This window comes from Cinclus cinclus, chromosome 1 (genome assembly GCF_963662255.1).
Source record: "Cinclus cinclus chromosome 1, bCinCin1.1, whole genome shotgun sequence".
NCBI lineage: Eukaryota > Metazoa > Chordata > Aves > Passeriformes > Cinclidae > Cinclus > Cinclus cinclus.
This window is the reverse complement of record NC_085046.1, coordinates 46,553,117-46,577,956: the sequence shown is the minus strand read 5'-3', so window position 1 is coordinate 46,577,956 and position 24,840 is coordinate 46,553,117. Positions and strand designations below refer to the sequence as shown.

The 24,840-nt window shown below is 37.0% G+C and overlaps 1 protein-coding gene across 1 annotated transcript in view; it reads right to left on the bottom strand.

Moving 5' to 3' along the window:
- Positions 1–4,598: 4,598 nt before the first annotated feature.
- SEPTIN7 (septin 7) overlaps positions 4,599–24,840 on the bottom strand; it is a 78,887-nt gene continuing 58,645 nt past the window's right edge. Inside the window, exons 7-16 of the mRNA XM_062505746.1 lie at positions 24,095–24,229; positions 20,992–21,109; positions 19,351–19,443; positions 18,029–18,125; positions 15,940–15,991; positions 15,014–15,139; positions 10,826–10,846; positions 8,544–8,679; positions 6,144–6,283; positions 4,599–5,597 (exon numbers count right to left, since the gene is read on the bottom strand). Of these exons, the coding sequence (XP_062361730.1) occupies positions 5,558–5,597; positions 6,144–6,283; positions 8,544–8,679; positions 10,826–10,846; positions 15,014–15,139; positions 15,940–15,991; positions 18,029–18,125; positions 19,351–19,443; positions 20,992–21,109; positions 24,095–24,229 (958 nt within the window). The 3' untranslated portion in view covers positions 4,599–5,557. The remainder of the gene's footprint in view (positions 5,598–6,143; positions 6,284–8,543; positions 8,680–10,825; positions 10,847–15,013; positions 15,140–15,939; positions 15,992–18,028; positions 18,126–19,350; positions 19,444–20,991; positions 21,110–24,094; positions 24,230–24,840) is intronic.

Sequence of the window (24,840 nt, the reverse complement as noted above, 5' to 3'; positions counted from 1 at the left end):
TCCCCCTTGTCCTATCACTCCAAGCCCTTGTTAAAAGTCCCTCTCCAGCTCTCTTACAGGGCCCCTATGAGTACTGGAAGGTGTGCTAAGGTCTCCCTGGAACCTTCTCTTCTTCAGGTTGAACATCCCCAACTGCCTCAGCCTGTCTTCACAGGAGAGATACTCCATCACTCTGATCATTTTTGTGGCATCCTCCGGACTTTCTCCAATGGGTCCATTTCCTTCCGGTGCTGGATTCCCACAGCTGGATGCAGCACTGCAGGTGGGGTCTCACCAGAGCAAAGGGTCAGAATCCTCTCTCTTTCCCTGCTGGCCATGCTGCTTTGCAAGCAGCCCAGGATACATTTGTTTTCTGGGTTGCAAAGGCACATTCCTGGATCACACCCACCTTCTCATCCATTAGCACTCCCAAATCCTTCTCCTTAGGGCTTCTCCTCTGCCGAGCCTATATTTTGCTTGAGACTGCCCCAACACATGCAGGATCTCAGATGAGTCAAGTCTGGGGACAAGTGAGTCAGCAGCTCCCAAAGGAGAGGAGGACATTCTAAAGGTTACCAAATGAGGTCTTGAGAGCAGAAAAGGGATTCCTCTTGCCTCTCTGTAATCTTGCTACACTACCAAAATCTGGTCACTGTGACATGACTGCTTTTTCCATTTCCTTTCATTGTGAAGATTATTGCTGGCAGACTGGAGCAGGGGCTATCTGATAAGACAGAGGAATTATATTCCCTTAGTAAAGTGAAATCACAGGTTTTATCTTGACCTATGTGTGTAGCTGTCCCAGGGCAAATTGAAATATGATCACCTTCATTAAAAAACTGCCCTGTCTGCACAAAGCATGCATCTCAGCTGCCTCATAAACCTCTCCAGGTAACAGTGCAGAGGTGACATATTACAGAACCAGAGCTACTTTTTCAACCACAAGGGGAATGGATAAAAATTTTGAGTTGTTTTCCTGTCAGTCAGCAGTTTCTTATGACATTGCTCAAGAATCCGTTCCACTGGTCATCCCCTTTTAATAGTGCAAGGGAAGAGAACAGGGTGCAGCATGCAGGAATTATTTGTACCACAGCAGCACTGCTTAGCACCCCACACCACTTGCAGCTCCCCCACTGCTGTTGCTGAGTCCCCACCTGTAGTCTAAGATGCCTTCCTGCATCCCCTTCTGCTCATGCAGAAACACCCCATGAATGGATCAAACTCTCCAGTCTCACAGCTATATATTCCTGGGACCACAGCAAGGGAAGACCTTCTGCTTACCGAGATTCCTCTCTATTGCCCAGAGCCAAAGATGGCCAATAACCTCCATCAAGGCAAGAGGACAGGAGCAGTGCTTTTTTCCAGCACCAGCAGGTGTTTTTAGATCTGGGTGTGGGGTAGGAATCCCATTGGCAGCCCCTGAAGGTGACCAGTGTCATTTTTACCAGGATATAGCACACACTTTTACCACTGAACACTTGTGACTAGTTAGAAACAAGGGAAACTGTCAAGAGGAACAAGCCGAGTAGCTCCTGGGAGAAGTAACCAAGTGGCAACAGGAAGGCAGGGGTGGGCAAACCCACAGCATGCAGCTAAGGTTGAGACATGCTCCAATCCTGAAGGTGCTGGCAGGCACAGCCCATTTTCAGGAAGAGTAGCACAGCAGAACCTGGTGTGAGAAGCAGGCTATACTGATGGCTGGCCACCAAACCCACCAGGAACCTGGCAGAACAAGATACCAGAATGTGGGATGAGGTGGGTATGGGTTGTGAAGAAGGGAGCAACTGCCTTTGTTGAGCCTTAAACAGCTTAAGGTCAAGAAACAGAGATGTTGGCAGTGGAGAAACATCAACTGCATTAAGAAAGGCTTGTAAACACTAAGGGCTGGAAACCCAAGAACTGTGTGCAAAAACAACCTCATCAGATAATCCACAAGGAAAAGTACATCTTTACCTTGGGCACTAACACAGCCTGCCCTCACTACCCACAGACAAATCAGCCTGACAATGCTCCACAAACAGGAAGATGAACCCTTCATGTACTGGCTTGCTCCACAATTTCAGCTACAGTTCCTGCTTATTGTCTAAGCACAAACCAGTGATCCGGCCCAATTCTTGACTTCCATATTGATTTATCTGTATTGAAACCTTTAAAAGCATTCTTTTAAACCATTTATATTTAAATTCAGATTGAGGGGTTTCTTGAATCAATGAAAACAAAAGCAATCCTTAACAATTAAGAATCTCTTATGCTTACTGTGGAAATGATGAAGGGGAAATGTAGATTTGCATTCCCCAAGGTGCCCAATTGAGGAATGGTTTTGGCAGCCTGACCAAGAGTACTCTGGTGACAGTGTCACCTGAACAAAAGAGGTCCAACATGTGGCCTTTCAAGGAGTCAGAGCATCAGCAGCTCACTGCCTATCAAATCGGAAAATTGCAGTGAAAGCCAAAAGAACTACATCATTCCCTCAAAACTTTGTATTTCATGCTGGAAGCAGCAATTTCAGCAGTGGTACTCGGGAAGCTGAACCTTCATTGTGGTCAGCCAGATAAGCTAACCCAATGTGGGAATGTATTTTTTTATCAAAAGAATAAGTTTGCAGTCTTTACTCACTTCTTCATATATAAAGATGCATTTTTGTACCCAGCTTTAAAATGAAATATTCTTACCCCCTATATTTAAGTGCAACTGCACATTGAACAGGCTGTTTGCAGTGCCATGCTTGGCAGGAGCAGGATTTTCTCTCCCTCACTACCTCTTTCACATAACATACACTAAGCTGAATGGAGGTCTTCATTCTCATATGAAAGCGGCAAAATTTCCAGCCCCACAACTACCCGGGACTATGTTATTGGAGCAAGTCTTGATACGGAAATGTCCAGAAGATGCACAGAACTGCTCCTTAACAGCTCTTTTTCTGTGCCTCTGCAGAGCAGGTGGTGTTTCTCTGAATACTTAAAAAGAAACAGGAGACAAGTCCAGTAGTATCCAGTAACACCTGGATGCAACAGGTTTCTGGCTAATCAGCAGACACACCACAAAACCTCTGCTGCATATGCTCGGAGTTGTGACACTAATTCAGTGAAATTTTAGTACCAAAATATTAGCAAGTAAAATGAGTTTTGGCTTCGCCAAAATAACACCTTTAAATTATGTTTTATTCAGTAAATGAAAAAAAATACAAGCCTGGGCTGTCTCATAGTCCTTCTTTAGCTGTTTTGTACTTGCTACACAGCTACTGTATTGCAGAGGTTCACACATCACTCTCATTTTTTTTTTTCATACAAAAGCCCTGGTGCAGCCCAAAGTCACCATGAAAAGCCAAAGCATTAACAAAAAAGCTGAGGTGATAGAAGTCTTCCCCAAAAGGGCAATGCTCTATTTCAGGAGAGAACTCCAAACACATGCTCTGCATTTTCATTTAAATACAAATGCCGTGTTATAGCTTATATTGCCGAGAGAAGCTCTAGATGCTCCATCCCTGCTAGTGTTCAAGGCCAGGCTGGATGGGGCTTTGAGCAACCTGGTCTAGTGGAAGGTGTCCCTATCCATGATGTAGGGGCTGGAACTAAACTTAAAGAGCCCTTGCAACCCAAACTATTCCATGATTTTATGATTAATACAAAAGATCTAATGGGCTTACACAAGTTTCTGATCATCCTGAGTGTGTGTGAGAAGCTAGAGAATAACAGTGGGGAGGATGAAGACAAGCATAGTGAAACCAAGTTTTCTGATAAATGACATCTCTATTTCAGAGCAAATGGGGATGCTAAAGTACCAGCATATACCCACATACAGTGCATCCTCAATTTTGATGAGTCCAAAAAGCAGTTCAGAATTCTGTCTTAGAGGGTAACTGTTACCTGGTTATAGAATAATTCAATTTATTGAATTAAACTGAAACTTGAGGGGTAGATGCAAGCAGTGTGCATCTTCTGAGATATATCACAGACCAAATTTTGCAATTCTATTTACTTGCAAGGGAAGTGATGTCCACTTACTGATACTCAGTGTCTTCTCTGAAAAAGAGATAGGCAAAATATTTGAAATTAGTTACAAGAAGGCCCTTATGCAGACTACTGAAAATGCAATTTCTTTGAGAAGCTAGCTGAATAAATCATATTTCTGTAACCATAACTCAAGTAAAAGTAAAATGAGCAGAAACAGAGTGATAACAGGGATAATACAGGGAACATCTGCAAAAAACTTATATATTCTTCATCATTCCATAGGCAAACATAGAAATAAGAAATCCCCATCATTTTTTAACAACTTACAAATGTGTTGTTTCCCACCCATCCACCACAGCCTCCTAAAAGCTTGCAAGAAGGCAGTAAGAACAGCAGGAAAAGCAGAACTGCTGGTAGGGGAGCTGATAGGACATAGCACAGGGTGTGCAAGCACTTGATGCCCTCTCCTGGGCAAGACAGAAAGATCCTTGTTTAGCCAATTCAGAGCATGACCATGGAAATGGGGTCTTCTACACCCTAAACTGATTCCTCAGATGAATCAAAGACACAGGTCAATGGTCAATCAGAAAGTTCACACATTTCCAGAGAAGTACCCAGCTGTTCAACTCCATTACAATTCCTGACACAGCAGGGTATTACATCACAACATTGTTTATTATGTAACTTTTTACAATACAAACAAAAATACAGAAATGCAGTATATGAATACAGCTAAATGTAAAATGTTGATGCTCTTCTTGAGGCCATATTCCCATTTCTAGTAAAATAAAGACCATACACAGGTAGAAACAGGTTGGTAGTTAACTCCACAATTTTGCCTAGAAATGACCTATAAATGCATTTTCCTGCTACTAACCATAGAATGTAAAAAGGGAGTTAAAGGAAAGTTTTGCTCACTGGTTCCTACCATATGAAAGAAGCTATATTCTATTTAGAAGGGCCAATATATGGAAAAATATCTAAATTAAATGTTATTACAAAAAATGAAGCAGTAATGAGATCCTTCTGGCTAAAGAAGTTACTAAATGAGAATAGCATATATTTAAACAATTCAAAACATAAAAGGGTTATTATAAAAAGCTTAGGTGCACTGTAAGCTTACAACTTTTGTTTTTCCATGTGTCCTTTTAAACAATGGAAGTGTCAAAAATAGGGTCAACTTGTTAGACTAAATTACATTATTGTATATGCTGCACTGAATGGAATTCTTCTACTATAATAATACAGAAGCACTGTTTGCATCATATTATGGCAATTTATCCTCATTAAAACTGTCTAGAGTCCTGCATTTTTGATATCCTGTAAACCGCCAAACCACCAGTACATGATTGTGCAACAGTAAAAGGTTTTCTTTTGCATGAAAATGATACCTGTTAAAAAAAAAATGAAAAAAGGTACTTGGAGCTGTTATTTTTCCAAGTATAAACACCCTAGACAATTCAAGGAATCTCACTCTCCATCAAAATTAACAAAAAATTGTCATGCTGTTAAATCCATTACTATGGGTAAGACTGGTGCAAAATTGGTCAACGGATCCAACAAACACAGATGTCCAGGCTGGCATATTGGCAACTGATACATAACTGGTGGTCAAAATGATGCATTTAAAATATCTTTCCTTTCTTCTTATTCTTTTCCAAGGTTCTAAAATGACAGTAAAAAAAATTGTTAAATAAGGCATATATGTTCTGATTTTTTAAAAAAAAAATTACATACACCCTTTAAAACAGCCATTTTAATAGGGCTTTACTGGTTTCAACACAATGGATGAAATTTACTAGGTACACAGTACTTGTACTGTGTGAATCAAGCAATGCAGTTATCACCAGATTTCCCCTACAAAGAACACGGGGAATTAAAACATTTTCGTTCTCAAAGCTTTAGTTCTTCATCCCGTAGAAGTCTGATGTCATCTATCAATATAAACACTTATTTTTTTACATATAAATATTTATATGTGGGCACCATGTTTTTGCAGGCTAAAACCTGCTTTAGAAGCTAATAATCTTCCCACTATTCCTGAAATATGGTCACTTGTAACTAAAAAGAGCTCAAGATTTTTCTTAGCTTCTAAGTGACATCTCCATAGTGGTCAATGACCATGATGGACCATTACTGTCTCAGAAATTGTCTTTGAGCAGAGAGCTACAGAACTTTTACCAAGAACTGCAGGACAAGACTCCAATTTACCTGGAAGAATTCTGTTGTTCCAAAATACGTTGTTGAGCCTCCCAGTTCGCTTTCTCGTCCTCAAACTGACGACGTTTTTCCTCCAATTCTTTGTGCTGTGCCTCCAAATTCTTTTTCATTTGTTCATGGCGTCGCTGCAGCTGTAGGAGATTACAAACAGTCAGTAGGTGCAGAAAGCACAGCAACTTTTGGAACTGTACTAACAAACGTCAGCATCTGAACTTACTGATGCAACAAAAGTATATATTCTATTTTTCTTCAGAGAAAGTAGCTCAGACTAAAAACTCCAATGAAACACATATTGCCAATTACAGAAACCATAAGGTTATTAATCCCATAACTTCATTTTACTGTTAACAGACAATGGCCCAAGTGCTGCCCCAGTTTACAAACAGTATTTGTAAGCAGTTGCATTTGGCAAATAAAAGGAAATTTGAAAATACTTTGGTATTTGATACAAACATTAAGCAGCAAACTGCAGAGCATTTGGGTATCACTAATGCATAAAAGAGCAGTACCTTTAACTTTCTGTGTGGGGCAAAAAAAACCAAAATATTGATTTCATCTGATAGCATTAACTGTATTGTGGATCTATTTAGAAAAAAAAAAAAATAAGTGGATTAATTTATTCACTAATAAAATGAATTAGTATTATTGAGGAAGTGAGTTGCATACATTCCAAAACAGAATAAGAATTCTCTACTGCCAGTTGATGGGACAGACTGACTGTCTGTGAGGAAGAAAACATTTGTCACAAGAAGTGCTTCCTTTTGTGTGGTGTAATGTTTTTTTGAATTGAGGTAAATCATAGAATGGTTTGGTTTGGAAGGGACCTTAAAGATCATTTCATTCCAACCTTCCCGCCAAGGGCATGGACTCAGATGCTCAAATTCCAATTAAAAAGCAATTCCAGTTCTCTCAGCGTTCGCTTATACGAGGTCCTCCATCCCTCTAATTGTCTTGGTGGGCCTCCTCTGGACTCACTCCAACATATCAACATCCTTCCTGTGCTGGAACACAGAGCTGGATGCAGCACTCCAGGTGAGGTCCCACCACAGTAGAGTAGAGGGGCAGAATCCCCTCCTCTGACCTCATGTCCACACTTCAGAGAAAGTGATGCGACCTCCTCTTTCCTTACTCTCTTGCAAGACCCCGTTTTACACAAACCCTTGAAAAATGTATTTCCTTTCACATATTTTTACATGGCACTGTGTCTTGCCTACTTCTCTACATTTAGATAAATACAACCGAAGTTTAAAGAGCCATGAACAGTGAAGAAGAAAGAAGAATGAATTGCATGAACATAAACTGGTATCACAGGATACACTTAGTCAAAAAGTCACCAGATAGTACAAGAAAACCAGGAATTTTTTTTTCACATAACAAGGAAAATGTGAAGCCCAGAAGTATGACAGGGTTCAAAAAGATTCAAGACAGAAATTAAGGAAAGGATAAATCAAGTGACTACAAAAAAACATGATCCAGATAAAACACATAGCTTTAAAATCCTCAGATTGCTGATTGGTGTATCTTACTATTCATATCCCTATCTATTCAGTTCTCAAAAAGAAAAAAATCTAGATTCACTTTTTTTTCCTCTGATCCAGTAAGTCTTGGCACCTTACAGTGCCTAGGCTGCCAAGCATTTCAACTACCATTTCAAGTTTCCTCATTTTTCCTCAAATTTAAAGACAAACTTCCTTTAGGAACTTTGACAGTTCTCTATTAGGCTTCTTGTGAGAAACTGCTTTCTCAAAACTTAAAAAAAAAATACTTAATTTTTAAGTTTTACTTAAGTTTTACTTAAACTTTTAATTCTAATAGTCCATTTAAAAAGATCATTTTCAGAGACCCTTGAAGCCTGTAAAAATCAGTTTGACTGTGAGGACTTCACCTGGAGATGACAGAGTTAATGTATCCATAAAATTTGTTCAAATTATACCAGAACATTGACAAAAACAAATCTGCCTCTTCTTTTGCCTAGTAATTCTCATTTAGGTGATGTCTTATAGGTATTGTGTCCAATTCTTGAAATGCTTTTTCAATACACACAACAAATGATCATTATTGCATTAGCTTATGTAAGGCATAAAAGTCTCAAGAAGAATAAATACAAAATATTCTGAAGAAAAGGGTTGAAGAAGAGGGTAAGGAAGTTCAGGAGTATTTTAACATGCTATGACTGAAAATAAAAATAGAATGCATGTGAACATTAAAATTACATTTTAAGTTTAGGCTTATACCATTTCAGCAAAGGCAACAAGCTGAGAAAGAAGAACGGTATTGTCTTTACACATACAAACCAACATGGAATCAATTATGCTGCAGTCTTGGCAAAAAGTCCCATCTCTACACTTGTTCAGCCTCAAGTTATATTGGTGTTTAAAACATTTTGATTACCTCAGCTTCAGAGTCCTTCAGTTTCTGAACTTTTTCTTTGACTTTCATCTCAAACACCTGTTCCATTTCCATTTCCATTTTTTTCATTTTGGCTACATGCTCCCTCCTTTCCTCCTCCATCTGTGCCAATGGGCTCCTGCCATAAATCCAGAAGAAATAGTTAGCTAGTAAGAAATTTTTTCTCTGTCTGTTAGATTAGGGTATCTGGAAAAAGTGAGATAAAAATGCTGATGCAGTAAGAGAAACACAATGCTGTAGGCACTGATAGCTTAAATTCAATTTGCATTATTGTATTAACTGTTCAGATGAGGTTTACTCAAAAAGATATTTCATACTATGTCTTTTCCTCCCGCACAATTGATGTACACTACATTTAAGCTAACAGAAACTCTTGACTTTATCTGTAGCACCACCTGGTCTTAGGAAGAGAGGAAATCAGTGTTATAACAAGAAAAAGAAAATTACCATCTTCCAAGTGATCTTCAGGCATCTTTTTCTTCCCCATAATTCAAATATATAAAAAAATTAATGGATATAATAAGAAAATTAAGAGTGCTGCAGGCTAAAGTCCTATTTTCTCTCTAAACCTTCACTGTTTCCAAGTGAGCCCAAGAGACATTTAACATTACAATTGTGTTGAATGCTCTGGTCATAGTTTTAGAGAGAGATCAGCTTCAAAAGAAAAGTTTGGGCAACTGAACATCAGTATTTCAAAGTATTAGTTGGAAGGTTTTCCTTCAGAAAGCTATTAATAAATGTAATGTATAAAAATAATGTACATGAGTTTTCCATATACTTTATGGTATACTTTCTTAGATTGATACTTTCTGAATTTTTAAAGCTGTATAAGCCTGCTATCCATGTTATGGTGATATGGTTTTAAATAGTAAGTTTCACTATAAATATCTAATAAAAAACCAGGATGATTGAGATCTAGAGATAATGAAGAACTGATTATATTTGGAATCGTTACAATCAATCACCAGAGTACGTCTAATGTATACATTAAACTGAATCTGAATTAATAGTTGCAATGCTTGAACTTGCGAGCAAAATGTTGTATAATATACAGAATGGAAATTGATCTTCAGTTCAATTTTTACTTTAGTCCTTCAAAAAGCCAACTGCTGGCAATCTTTTACAAGGAAAGAATTTATGGTTAAACACAGGTGAGGTACAATAATGCACAAAAATACCAAGGAAGTGAAAGAAGCGGTGAGTAGCAGTACTTGTGGAAGCTAAGCATCTGTCAAAACAAGACTATTTTCTTCTAGAGATGTAAAGTTCTCAAATGCATCTGCTCTTCAAAAATTAATCTACAAAGTAGAATAAATATTGAGGAATCATTGCTGCAGTTTTAACTTGAAAGGGGTGCAAAACCGTCCTTTGATTGCAAACTTAGTAATCCAAAGGAGATGTCATGCAAAGCTGTATTTGAGAAAGTGGTAAAAGTAAGTCTGCACAGAAAATCGGATTAAACTGACAAGCAAGCATTTACAGCTGAGAGCTTTACAACACAGGTCACAACTGGTTTTGTTAAGTCCTGAGGATGTGACACACGTAAAAGCACATCACCCTGTGTTTCAGGACAAAATTATACAGGGATTTAAGCAACAACAAACAATCAAAAAACATACTCAAAAAAAGAAAAAAGAGCTGAAGGGAAAAAACCTACAAACTACTAAACAAAGATATAAAATCTAAAACATTTAACTGATTTCAGAGGACATGTGCTCTAATAACAATCCTCTAAGTTATTGTGCAGAAATTAAAAATTATTCTAGATATGTGCAAAGTAGAACCTCTGCAAGCAGGTAACAAGATAAAATCATGGTCAGAAATTATCAAAGTTACTAAATCCCCAGTTCAATGAGGAACTGTATATTTACAGGTAAGGATAGAAATTCCACTAATTCTTTATAAGCATCTATATAAAGATAACTGAGCTATGGATAGAAACCAGGGGAATTCCTAATTTATGTACTTCTAGTGATTTTTGAAATTTGATCAAATTTGACTTGAATCTTAGCCAAAAGGTTTCTAAAGAGGATGCATTTTTACAGAGGTATTTATCACTGTAAGCACTGATAAATTCCTAATATTTGCAGTAGCACAGCTTTAGGGGGAAAAAAAAAACAAACCAACTGCTAGTGGAAAAAACAATGCCAAGAGTGGGATATCAGGAAACTGTTTTAAATTTGAAACATCAAACAGTGAAATCCTTTATGTGTTTATAGAATTTTTGTCTTAAGTCTTTTGGAAAAATTTAAATGACCACTTACATGCCTTCAACTGTGTCAAATCTAAAAAACAAAAAATACAGAGGCTTAGCTTAGCATGCTTAAATAAAACCACAAAACCAAAAAGCAGTAATTAAAAAAGTATATTCAATATTATTAGATTCCTAAAGCTAATTATGTGCTCCCCCAAAAGCAGATTTTTCATACTAAAAGGAAAAAATGTTAGTTAAGGCTTGTTACATTTTTTTCAAATCACTACATAATGTCAACATTAACTCAGGTTTGACGTGCAGATGCTTTCAGGAATAGTTTTCTTACAACGCCTATGCTTTAAAAAGAGATTTTAAATATTTTAGTGACATGAACCACCACTTGTTCTAAACAAGTTTTCAGAAACCAATGCCACCTGGAGGCTTATCTCCTCGTTTAGAATTTGTCAGCTAGTAGAGACCAGTATTGAACAGCCGGGAATGTTCAGACGCTGCAGGAAGAGCACTGGGCTCCCACGGCCAGCAGAGGTCTCAGCGGCGGTCCGGCTGCAGCGCCACCACCCCCCGGCACCGGGATGCCGCACTCAGCGTGCCTCAGCTCAGCGAAAAACGGGCTGAAAACAAGCTCTGATCTCACCATCCTCACACATGGGCTTCATGGTATTAGAGCCGTTTCACAGAATTCGCTAAGAATATAGGCAAAAGGAGAGCTGGAAGTAGTCCATGTTTAGCAGTCAGAAGGACTCGAACATTGTGTATTTTGTTACCCTGGATTGATGATAGGTAAGACCCATCTTTACAATGTACAATTTGACTTGCAATAAAAATAAGATTTTACTTTTAAATTCACTTAAGATACCAGCTTCATACTCCAAACCAAAAAGTTTTCTCAAATTGCAACATCCGAATTTCAGAGCAAATGCCAATTTTCTCACATGCCACATAGTACACAAGTGGAATTACAATTACCACACAATTTAAAGAGACAAGTTATCTACATATGTGAAGACTACCTTGATATTTTATTTTCTAATGGTTGGGATGATACTGAGAATTTGAAAAAACAGACTAAACCTAAAACACAAAACAAAGCTCCATAACCATGCTCCAAGATACATGCTTTGCATTGCTCCTAAGTAAACAAGCTGCTTACAGAACAGTCATGTTTCACCAAATCAAAGGAGGCAAATCAGAGTTAGGATTATTAACTGGACAGAAAAATGTTTCAATTCATCCGCACAGTATTATTAAAACCTGTAGTATATACTTCTACTTGTTTTCACATTAGCATTTTTGTCCAAAGAAGTTATGTTAACAGCTGCATGAAAAACTGAGATCTGCTAGGATCATAAAAATACAGCTGTTTTAAAGGTACAAAAGGTCAATCCAGCCTTCAACAGCCGCCAACAGGAGATACTTTTGGAAAAGTACAAGCACCACTGCATGTCTCCTGGTACGTCTGCCCTCCCAGTCTCTCAAAAAACAGCAGTTCAGGAGTTTTCAGAGCCAGAGGGTGTTTCTGTATCTGTATTTAACCAAATGCTTGTAATACCACCAGACAGAATCAGAGCACGTCTCTAATCTCACACAGAGATACAGGATCTGTTCCCCATGCAAGAATCAATACTGCCCCAATTTGAGACACAAGACAGTTCGGTAAAAAGGCCAGCAGGCAAGCACAAAATTCCTACGGGGAGGCACATATAAACTGTTAATATCTCTTCCTCCCCCTCAATTTCCAGGAGGCACAGGATTATTAGGAAGATTCCTTCTATGCTACTTCAATACACTAGATTAAAAAACCAGAAGCTATAAAACACACTTAAGCCAAAAAAGCCTGTAAAAGCTTAAAAAAAAAAAAGAAAAGCTGCAACTCAACATATGGTTAAGGTAAAAACAGAAAAATAGCATCAGCTGCTTCATAACCAGCACATGCATTCAAAATTTCATGTCATCCTATGTTCTGGGGAACAAACTCTTACAAAATGTTCAAAATAGTCTTTGTGAGTTTGAATACACTTTGCCATCTTTCAGGTGGCTGAATCAAACTGCAATTATTTACTCATTCTCTTCAACAACAACAACGACAAAAAAAAAACCCACAAAAAACCAAACGAACAAACAAAAAAAAACCCCAAAAAAACCCAAACCAAACAAAATCCTGATAGCAAAGAGCATCAATTGTATTTATTCTTCTCTGTGTTGCAGTACTGCAGTGTTCCAAGCAGCAGATTTCTAATTGAGAAAATAGTTCCATAAGGCACATTCACCTGGAAATATTCAGGACAGCACAGTGATCTGAAGTGACAGGAGATGCAAAGTGAGCATGCTCCAGAATGCAAAGTAATTCCAGACCCTTGTAGTATAGGTTCTAGCTCAAAAAGAAGTATCAGGAGTGCTATCAGAAACTGAGTGGCGTGGAGGCGTGAATGAAGGTCACAAAAAGTTTTGAAACCTACTCACAGATGTATTTTTGTACAAAATAACATCTTATTGTGTTGCAATATGGTAATAAAAAACAATTTCAAATAGTCACTCTCTTGTTATTTTAAAGAATGCAGAATAACCAGTCCTTACATGAATGAGGTAACAGATTGAGTTTGTAGGTGCAGACTAACACAAATCCAAGCAGGCACAAAACAAAAATGGCCAAAGTGCTGTCACTAAAATTCAGATTTTCCAAAATTTAAGGAAAACGCACTAAGATTTTGAAAGGTATGTAAGAAACCTCAGTCTTCAATGACACACACACAGAAAAATGTAAACAACCTCCTCTGATATCCCAAATACCAATGTGGAAAAAAGTTTCACTTTTCAGTACAGTAATCAGCAAATAATAGTACAGTAAAAAGCATCGTAATAACAAGTTAGAAGTCCTAGAGTAAATGCAGAATTTTCATCTTCTACGCTCCTATTACTACAGTTTCACCTGACATACTAGCTATGTGCACTCAGAAGCCTGGAGATATGAGCCAAGGATAACATGATGGCAAGAAACATGACAGTGAGAAGAAGTAACCACAATGCTATGGACACATATATTTGAAAACTAGTATTTTTAAGACATGACCTCATTAGAAACTCTACTTAAATGCAAGCACACTTCTGAAGAGTTGCTATAACTGACATAAACTATTAAATTTTTTGTCAGTGCTGAGCAGGGAAGTCTCATGTATTCTCACAGTAAATGAAACAAAATCACATCCACTTAAATCATTCCCTCAAACTTTTAAAACATTAAAAGAGTGTACCATAGATATTTCTTTAGTGAAAAATGGCTTTGTAGCTGTCATATGGATGCAAATAGCAGGCATTTTCAACTTATTTCAGGGATCATTTTCAGGAAGAACAGCTGTAACTGCACATACCATTAGCTGAAAAGAATTGTACCCTATATTTTGACTGAGAAATTTGTACTTTAAATAGTACAAAATAAGAGCACTATTAATTATTACTAATTATTAATTACTGTTGATACAGTTACTACATGCAGAGCAGGATATTTGATTGTAGCTATTCTCAAATAGCTTTATACAATTCAGAATACAGTAGAGCCTACTTTTAAATCTTTCAATAAATTCAATGGGTTGGCAAATAACTTCTTGTCATAGGTAATAATCATGACACCAGAGTTTGAAAAAACAGCTACAAAAGCCCCCAAACACTGCACTGCAACTCCCTTCTCACAAAAGATAATGATGTTGCAATAATTCCCCTACCATGACAGCAGCCATATGAGCAGCCAGAGCAGCATTTCAAAGATGACAGTAGCAGGTCTACTTTTTTGGAGTTTCTAAGCAAATATTACCCCTTCTTCTCAAAAACGTCCCTGACAAAGAGTATTGATCATTCACACAGAAAAACCAATAATTCCACAAGTAACATACAAACCAAAATAGAAACTAATGCACATAAACTTCACAGTACCAATGGAATAAAACTCAAGAGTAAATGTAACAATTCTCTTCAGAACTGAATCTGTTATTTAACATGTTCAGTGAAACTACTGTAAACCTTTGTGAAAGAGGAAAAAAACCCAAATTACAAGTAAACAAGAGGCATATAGTTTCAGACACAGCAAAGAGGCAACTGACTGAAGGCTATATACATACAAACCCACCAACACTTCTCCCCAAATAACCCAAAACTGAAAATACCACGACACATTCAGAAAACAAGTCAACCAAAATAAAGGAGAGTAAAAACATTAAAGTGCAATACAGCCTTAACAGGAACTTACTTTGTTAGCTGCCCTTTATTTTTGTTGTTGTCAACACCGTTGTATGTAACAGCTGCCAGTTTTCTGCTTCTGTAGTTCTCATAATGTACGTTGTTAGTGACATCCTTCAGGTCCTGCATATGAGTTCTGTCAATAAGAGTAATTTATCAGCTTAGTGCATAAATACAAAATACTATCTGAAAAATCAGCCCCTGTTCATTCTGCAGATTGACTTGAATTAAATTATATCCCTCCAATAACATCCCACTCGCCACAATGTTGTTAACTCTACCATTTAAATCGGAGCTGTCAAGACAGCAAAGGCACACAAATACCAGATTATTTTGCAACAAAAGGTTACCATATTCCAAATGCTAACTTAGAGGACTACTCTGTTTGAGTTCTGTGGATAAACTTGCAGGTATTTGATAGGCAAATAAGAAAACTGCACATTATTACTGTTGTAGGTGAGAAAAAGCATGGCAAGAAACAACAAGCCAGAACTTCCTAGTTTCTATATTTTATTTCTACAAAAGCTAAAAGTTAAGTTCAAGACTAAGCTAAAAGCATTCACTTCTTTTCACAGTTTTCCATAGTCAGCCTGGAGAAAAGCAAAGCCTAAGAATCAAACTAACAGTTTTTACAGCAGATGTCACCTAGCGGATTGGTGGGAGCACAGGACTCAGCACCTAACACAACAAAGCACAGACAGTCCTGCTTTACGTAAATTTTCAGTGCTAAAGTTTTTAGAAAATGCCTACAACTAAGTACATATCAGCACTACAGCAAGCAGTGGTTAAACAAGTTACCATAAAATATAAGATAACTGTTTACAATTAAAAATATGGGAATTCATATGAACTCACTATCTCAATTTTTTTTTTCCAGTATGACTTCCCAATCTCTCAAGCATACCAGTAAACTAATGTTACCTGTCAGTTATTTACCTTATCAGCATATTCCTCAGAATTGTGAAGTCACAGTGTTCACCATTTTCAACTGCAAGAAGAAGTAAGCTTTTATTAAGATGTCAACCAAAATCTTTGCTTTACACAGAGGTAAGATGTCACCCATCTACATTCATTCCAAATACAAATTACTCCCATTGTGTTTCCTTACTCAAACAACATGTGTGTTAATAGCAGGAAAGCATTAACATAACTATATTAATGTGTCTTATTAGCAGAGTTCCTATGTCCCCTAAGCCATCCTGGCAAACTCCAAGATAGCGCAGCAGAATAAGCTACCATAACAGAAGCAAGCACAGTTTTGCCAGTTTAAAACTATTTGATCCTTTGGCTCACTGCTAGCACAGGTGCGTAAGGATCAGACACTACGTGAAGACCTCAGTCTAGATCTAGCTATATCCAAAAACCTTTAGAAGACAGACGCAACCTATTTGTTCCTGACCAATAAGTTGCAGAAGTCTTCATTTTAATTTTTGTATAGATTTAGTTATTTATTTATGTAGCAAAGGAAAGTTGTATACTGAATTTGATGCACCCACCTACAGATCAAGAGAGGGCTGGCAGCTGTCATTAGATGCCACCTATTCCACTGTGCCTATCACCCCACTAAAATAGAAGAGGCTGATGCTGTGAGAGCATTTCCCTGAGAGATCATGAAATGACACTGGAGACAAATGCACACTCCAGAACTTCCTGATGTGCAGACAGAGAAGGCAAAACGCAAAGCTCTTGCCACACACAAAAACAAGGTATAGGGCAGGTTCCAATGTGCCACTGAAGTAAAGACAGACATTTCCATGGCAAGGAGGGGGGAAAACCAGGATGAAGGAATTAAAATAGCCCAAGTAAATTCAATGAATCCTACAGAAAAATGCAGAAAATTGCCACTTGTGTGTTCATTCTTTTATCTGCACTCCTGCATGGTTTTACACAGACTGGTAAATTCCGCTCAGATGGTATGTGAAGTCATACTTTTAAAAAAGCATCCTCTCTGTCCTTAGCTGACAGACTGAAAGCCAGTCTGAGAAGTTCCTTTTAGTTAGGCTAGCTCTTCCCTTCCAAAAGTCATGTAATTGCAAACATGAAACCTTCCAGAAATTTGTTTTAAAATAAAGAAAAACAACACCATTTTGCACATCCCCAAATGCCAACAGAAGAGCCTGAAATAAAGCTTGATCTTCTCTGATGCAACTGGTTTTTACTTCCTGACAAACCTCATTTCCTGCCAGACATGCACTTCGAAGTGTTACAGCATTCCTTTTTAAAACACCGGCCCATACACTGCTTGTTGGCTGGGGTTTTTTGGTCTGTTTTACATTGCTGCCCTTGGAAGGAAGAAGTAGTGAGGGAAAAAATGTTCTCTTTATTCAATACATACACACCAAAGGAAAAAAACTCAATGATGATGGAAAAAGTCCAGTAGTGATTGCTTTACTAGAGAACAGTGCAAGTCATGCCTTGGGCCTTTGAAATATATGAATGGAATGAAAGTACAAGAAATGGCTGCCAGAAGAACATGCAGTTATCTTCAAGTCTCAATAGCAGTAGAAAGTAAGTTTTACACAAATTTTAAAAAATAAAATTTTAAAAGGACTCTATTACCAGGTACCTTTCTGTTGCTACAACCCTTAACCATCTGAGCACTTAAGACTCAGATGTTTTGGGAAAAATTGTATTTGTGACAATATAACTGATCAAATTAATAACATGAATGCTCTAGAAAGAAGAATTTAATAATCATCTTCACCTAAAACCTGTGTAAGGTAAAAAGGCAAGAAAACAATAGTAATTTAACAGTTTAACAACTGTAATTTAACAGTAACTTAAATAATTACCTGCAATAAATTACTACTGGTTTTACAATTTCTCATTGAGGCTTTTAATAGAAATCTGCTTGCAAAGTTACATGTTGCTAGAACCTTTACCTTGTTCCACTATTGTCAGAACAACAAAATTATATATTCAGTTAATTTCCAGATGAAAGACCATTCAGATTAAGCATTTCAAACACAGACTCATGTCCTAATAAGTTTTAAATGGATTTTAAAAAATCACAAGAAAGCCTTACCTTCTGCAACACCCCATGGGTACTGCCTTCCTCTAACTCTCTTGCCATTGACTTCAATGATTGTATTACTACCTACCACAGCAAGAGGTAAACGGTCCTACAAGACAAAGTATGACTTTAAAAATCAAAATCTGCTGCCAAAACATACTGAAAGCATGCCCATGTATCAACCTGACGAAAGCTAGGTCAGTGCTGTAACACTGCAATGCAGCTAACCCAAAAGTGCAAGAATAGTGATGTTTATTGACCTCTGCCCAGTTTAATGACTTACATATACACACACACTCCCTCTGAATTCCTTATGCTGCTGTATTCTGTAAATCTAGTTAAGAACAGAAATTACTGTTACTTAGTAAGCTAAGCAAGAGGGAAACAATTTCCTGTTTACTCAACTGCACAATTATTTACCAAGTCATATACCCACTAGCTACAAGGGCTGTTGCTTTGACTGGATCTTGTACCCAGTTTTCAAAGGTTTGGCAAAGAACTACTTCAAGCTCTTGTTTTCAGCTGAATCAAGAATGCCTCCAGTGTAACAAGCAACAAAGGAGCCGAGAGCAGCTTCAAGGGGCAGAAAGGGACAGAGTACGAAGCTCAGTATTCTGCACTTTTGTCTGCTTTTATTCTGCTCTTCTCTAGGCTTAGTCCCAGAATATCTTCCATTTTTGTCCTATTTGTATTTATCTATCCAAGGAGATTTCCCCAGTTACAAAAAAATTTAAAAGCTCTTACAAGCTGTTACAGCTACTGAACAAACAGAAGCAAGGCTCAAGAAACAAACACAACTTGGACTTCAACAGGAAAAAACAAAGTGAAAAATGAGTAAACTAAGAAAAAGCCTTTTAACAGCTTGACAATCCTTTTAATTTTCTTTAGTCATTTATCTCCATTAAGGTTTCAGTGTATCAATCAGCCAGAGAGCTATTAGCACACACATTGTGTGCATTACACATACTTCATGCCACTGCACAACTCTGTCTGAAAGACAACCCTTGCCTCCCTCAAAGATCAGAATAAAAAAAAAAATGTGGAGGGTGGATAGAAGTCAAATAAGGATGAATTTAAAAAAGTGATCTTTAAGAGCTCATTAATGAACATGTGATCTAGTGTTCTCATTCTGAATTTTTGCCATTGAAGGACTTAGATGATTCAATCATGTAATTTATTGCTTCTCATAGGGAACACTGACCCTTAGAACAGCTTTACATCTGATTTCTATCCTCTAAACATTTTGGTGGACTCTTCATTATTGACTGAATGCTTTTCGAACTCAACCCGCTCTTGCCCCTTCATAAGCCCTTTTCAAAAGAAAATTAGTTTACCTTTATCTTTTTAACAATCTTATTTTCTTCTTCATCATCTGTTTCTGGAAATTCATATATTTTAATTTTGTGTTCTTGGATTTCTTTCATTATCTAGAAACAAAATTATTATTTGTTTGAGGATTTCATGCTTCATAACAGCCTGTTTTTTTTGCTGCAGTCTGATTCTCCTCCTCTTGTTAGATAAGTATTATCCTTTAGATTAAAGTGACTTAAATTACAACATAAAACTTGTAGGTGACGCCCAGTGGGAATTCTATCTGCATAGAATTTGGTGCAAAACCTAAAAACAAACTGTGAGACCAGTCTTGCAATTGGGTCCCTTAAAAAACACCAGACACTTAAACTGATAATTGCAGGCACATTTATCCCTTTGAGTTCCCATAATGGCTACTGCTGTCATCGATATTCTTTTCTGTTTCTAGCATATCTGAGCATCAGTTGCTTGAAGCAGGATCACCTGCCTATTTTAATAGAGCTTGTGACTGATGGACTCAGTCTAGCAGTGTTGAAAAACATCTGCAAGCAATAATGAAAATTTAAGAATAATTCAGAGCATCATCAAAAAAGTGACTGTCCTGTTTTGATGCTCTATTTGTCTGAATGGTATTTTTAAAAACAAGCTGATTAGTTTTGCATAATTTTTGGCCTGAAAAATATTAGACCATCTAGCTGGCAGCTGCACTGTAAAGCCCAGTGGAATATTTCTGGCTCATGGGTTTGCAGTCTTAAGAGAAGTTAAGTTTCCAAATCAAGCAAGGACTTATTTTCAAAGTTTGGTTTGAGAAAGCCCCCTCTATTTAACACCCACTCATTGATAAAGCTGCTTATATATTGAGAAATATTCTGTGTTCTACCATTTTTTCCTTTCATATTTTAATCTAATTTTTAATCTTATCTAATGAAATCAAGAGTTTTACACACACCACCTCTCAATGCCACCTTCTTTTAAGAACTCTGTGTTCTTCTAAACTAGGACTGGACAGAGTTCGATAAAATAAACTTTGTAGTGTCTTGTTCTGGGTACTCCTTATCCTCTTCATACAATACTACAAAGCTGAACTGTTCTACCTTGATCATGCAGCTGAAAATAAAACATAAACCACCTGTAGACGCTCACAGCAAATATATTCTACGAATACAAACACATTATATCAGTTGTATCAATGTTAGAATCATCTCAACATCTTTAAAATGTATTGTCACGCCCAAAAGTGAACAGGTTTACTGATTCTCATCTAATACCTGAGGTAGCTTTAATAATTATAGTGTATCAACATGGATGTGAGTAACACAATTCAATCAGTAACACTGCTGAATACTTTCTGTTTTTTTAACACAATTGTGTTAGGCACTTAAATCTTGAAAACTTCTTTCCTCCCTCACTGATTTTTATCTCAGTAGTGAAATATTTCACTTGCCAAGAAATATACTATACTTGAAACCTCTTCCCCTGAGGACAGAAACAAGATTATTTCACCAAGAATTATAATTAAAACTAGAGATATAAATTACTTAGCTTTGCTGTCTCAAGTTATTGCTTCAGGGTTTAAACTTTGCATGTAAGTAAAATCTCACCATTTCCATAGGGATCAACTTACTAAATTAACCTATGTTGTAAATATTAATTTTTCAACTCACCTGTTTTTTAAATTGTTGGCATTCCTCAGGTGTAAGTGTGTCTGCCTTGGCAATAAGTGGAATGATATTCACTTTTTCATGCAGGCGCTTCATGAACTCTATATCCAAAGGCTTAAGTCTGAAATACAGCATTTAAGCTTTGCAATTTATATGAATTAAACAAGATTGCAGAAATTATGAGGTTTGTCCTGACAACTACTCTTAATACACTGACTTATGAGTGACAGAAAACTGAAAATGAAAAGGCTACCTGCAATTATTACAGGAAATCTTTTAAATTGTATAATACAAGAGGAATAAGTGGCAAGTTCATATTACTAGCAGTCATGATTCTTCTGCTAGCTGAAAGTACACTCATTTAAGCAAGAGATAAGAACTCTCCTATGAAGGTAGTAAAGTTTGTGTCATTAGCTGGAAGGTAATACCACTTAAAGCTTGACTGATAAGAGCTCACAGTTGTGAATTATGCTCTGTTCACACATCCAGTTGCAGGTTCCGAAAGCCATGTCTCAGTATACTTCTTGAAAGAGGGCTGGAACACTTTTACTTTTAAGACCTTAAGATTGCTGAAGATGGCAACCTCTGTGGCCTATGCACAAATGAATTAGAAATATCTCTAAATTGGTATGTAAAAAAAAAGACAGTTATGAAAGTGGATGACAGTGACAAAAAACTAAACCATCATATGGGTATAGGGTGGCTGCCTGGTAGTATATTCACCGTCTATGTGGATCAAAGTGGTCAATATTTCCTGTTTCCTGAAGTAAAACTTAAGAGATTTTGATGCATTAATGATAGCAAGTTTATCAGGCTTAAAGGACTCACTTAGAGGATTTAACAAGATTATTCTTAATCTAAAACAAATTAGTATTAGAAACATTAAAACCAGACCCATGTGGTATTGAAATTTCTGAAAACCATGTAAGAATGAGGATATACATATAACATACATATAAGAATGAAGAATATGTTCAAGAACACATACTTAACTTCATTTTAACATTTTCTACCGCCACTGATTTCACCAGTTCTCAACATGTGTCCTTTAAACAGCTAACATTAAAGCACATCTATATTATAAGCACTTTTTTGGTTATCCATTCACCTTAATATGCTTTCCCTCTGCTTGCTTTAAAAACCTATGTAGGGCAGCAAAACTTGGTTGAAGGGCAGCTGGCAAAGCAGAGTTTTTCATAAGGTCTGCTCACCTAAGGACTTGGAAGTTTACAGTGGAGACTGAAGCAGGAAAGTTTTACATAAAGATACCAAAATTGCAGAAAGCCATCATCACCCCATTCACTTATCTGGAAGGCTCCTCCTGCCCCTTCCCTCTCTCCCCCTGCTTCCACAGAAACCAATTCAATAATTTCACATGTTTATTGCAATATTAGCTAAAAACGGTGGGTTGCATTACATGGAATGACCATAACTGTTTGTTTTTTGTTTTTTTTTAATTTCTAAACTTCTAAAGCAGGCTTTTACAAATGTATTAAAAGGACAAGTGGAAGTAAGTTGACCTGCAAATGCTTTAATTCAACTTAAATATAATCACGCATTAAGAGTGGAGAGGACACTATTTGGTGGGTTAGATGTGCTGCTGTCTGCAGAGGAAACAGGAGCAGACTGCATCACCACAAAAAACAGGTAGGAAGTGAGATCTGTCCCTTCAGAGAGGGCAGCAAAAGAGGAAATGAATGCTAAAAGCAGTACTAAATTTCTCCATTAGCTTCCTTAGTGAGATGACAATTTTATGCATTTATTCCAGGAATTGAAAAACAGTATGTAAACCTAGCATAATTTTACACCTTTTTCTCCCCTAACAATAATGTTGAATACCTGTACAGGGAATATACTTTTACAGTTTTTTAGCCTCACAAATTTAGTGACCAAATCTTAATCCATCAGAAACATAACTTTTCTTTTTCCTTATGAACAATTTGTACCTCCTACTAATTTAGGAAATTCTGACAGACATGGGGGTGTGAAGGGAAGACATGCTCTTTGAAGAATCTGAAACTTAGCTCAGAAATGATTGACTAACACAAGGAATTGTCTTCCCTTTATTTTAATTACATTCTGGATTTTGTACACTAGTAAAATGTTATGTCAAGATTTCAAGTGTTTGCATTTGAAACGGACATGCATGTTGAGCAAAACTGGCACTACAAATGTGCCTGTCGAACAACAACAAAATACTTAATAAAGGCAAATCTACGTAAGAAAAACTCTACCCTCTGACATTTCTTTCCATATTTGGAAGTATCTCTCCAGTTCAAAATTATTAGACCCATTCCAATGGTGGCTACAGAAGCTAAGTACAACAGCTGGAATTTTTTACTGCCTGAGGAATACTCTTTAAATTCCTTTACCACTCCCTTCAACAAGTTTTACTACTTTTGACCTACACAATAGAATAGACTTAATACTTACTGTCATCTCCTAGTTTTCAAGGTGTAACTCCAGCATCTTTGACAAATTTAATCATGATACCATAGTAAAAAGATACACAACCAGTTTCAGATAGTTAAGCTGTACCTAATACACCCTGAAAATGCAGTTCTCGCTGTCTACCACTAGACAGAAGTCTGATCAAGTGAAAATTAAGCAGGAGTGGAAGATAACATAATAAGTGAAAAAAATCTGCAATGCCTATGCTGGAATTTCCACTAGACAAAATACTACACACCAAATGAATTACAGCATGCTTACATGGAAGCATGAAACTTCCCATCTTCAATTTACATTAAAGGGAGGAAGAATGGAAAAGGAAAATCCTGCTGCTTGACAGGTGAACTAATTTCTCGTGAACCAATTTCTCCTAATGTGATCTAAAGACATACAGATCACAGACAGACCTGGCACTTTTGAATGTCTTTGTATTTTTCAATGCTAGAATTGTATGCCTCTTGTTATGCAGTTAATGTGCACTCATATTTTCTGGTGTTTGGCTTGCTACTGTTTGACAAGCCAAAGTAAACTCATCTTTGAAAGTAAGCATTATCTGCAGGCCATTAAGAAAATCCAATTTGGAACTCAAACTGACAAATTTGGATATTTATCTGAAATAGGAGAGAATGAAAACATAAAATACACTAATACAAACCCATGTCCTGAAGGAGCAATGAAGTATAAACAACACTGCACTCTATTATCAGGCATCTGGCGTCTGTTCACTCGAGATTCTGCATTCAGGTAGTCCTCAAATTTACTGTCAATGTAGTCAATAACTGGCTGCCAGCTGCAGAGATTACATGAATAAAAACCTGTAAGTTACATCATTTACATGAATAAACCTGGTTTTGCTAAGAAACAGATATTCACAATTTCCCCACTGCTTGGGGTATTCTGTTTTGCTTTTTATTTGCTTTTTTATATTAAGATATTTCAACACTGCAATTGACCAACTCCTCAATCTAAAATTGAGTTACATAGTTCTGAAGATACAGTGTGTGAGTCCACTGAAAAAACCTTTCAAACACAATCACCTTCATTGTAAAATCATTAAACAGATTACTTAAGAGCATCAGCTAAAGGAATATGTTTCACTTATGATGCATAATGCATATGCTTCACGTATGATCACATCTTGTGATGGCACAGAAGATGGTTCTGCACACTGCATGTGTGGATAAAGAGCCAAATGCACCATTCAGTTTAAGGGCTGACTTCAAACAAGTTATAAAAGTACTTGGGATTACAGTAGTTAGAAGTTTCCAGCTAAATGAAAAGTATAAAAGTGTTAGTATTTTAACTGAATATCGAAGCCTGCATTTTAAAATATGTCACAAAGTATTATATCTTACATACACAAAATATGCAATGCAGAATTATCATGGGAGAACACACAAA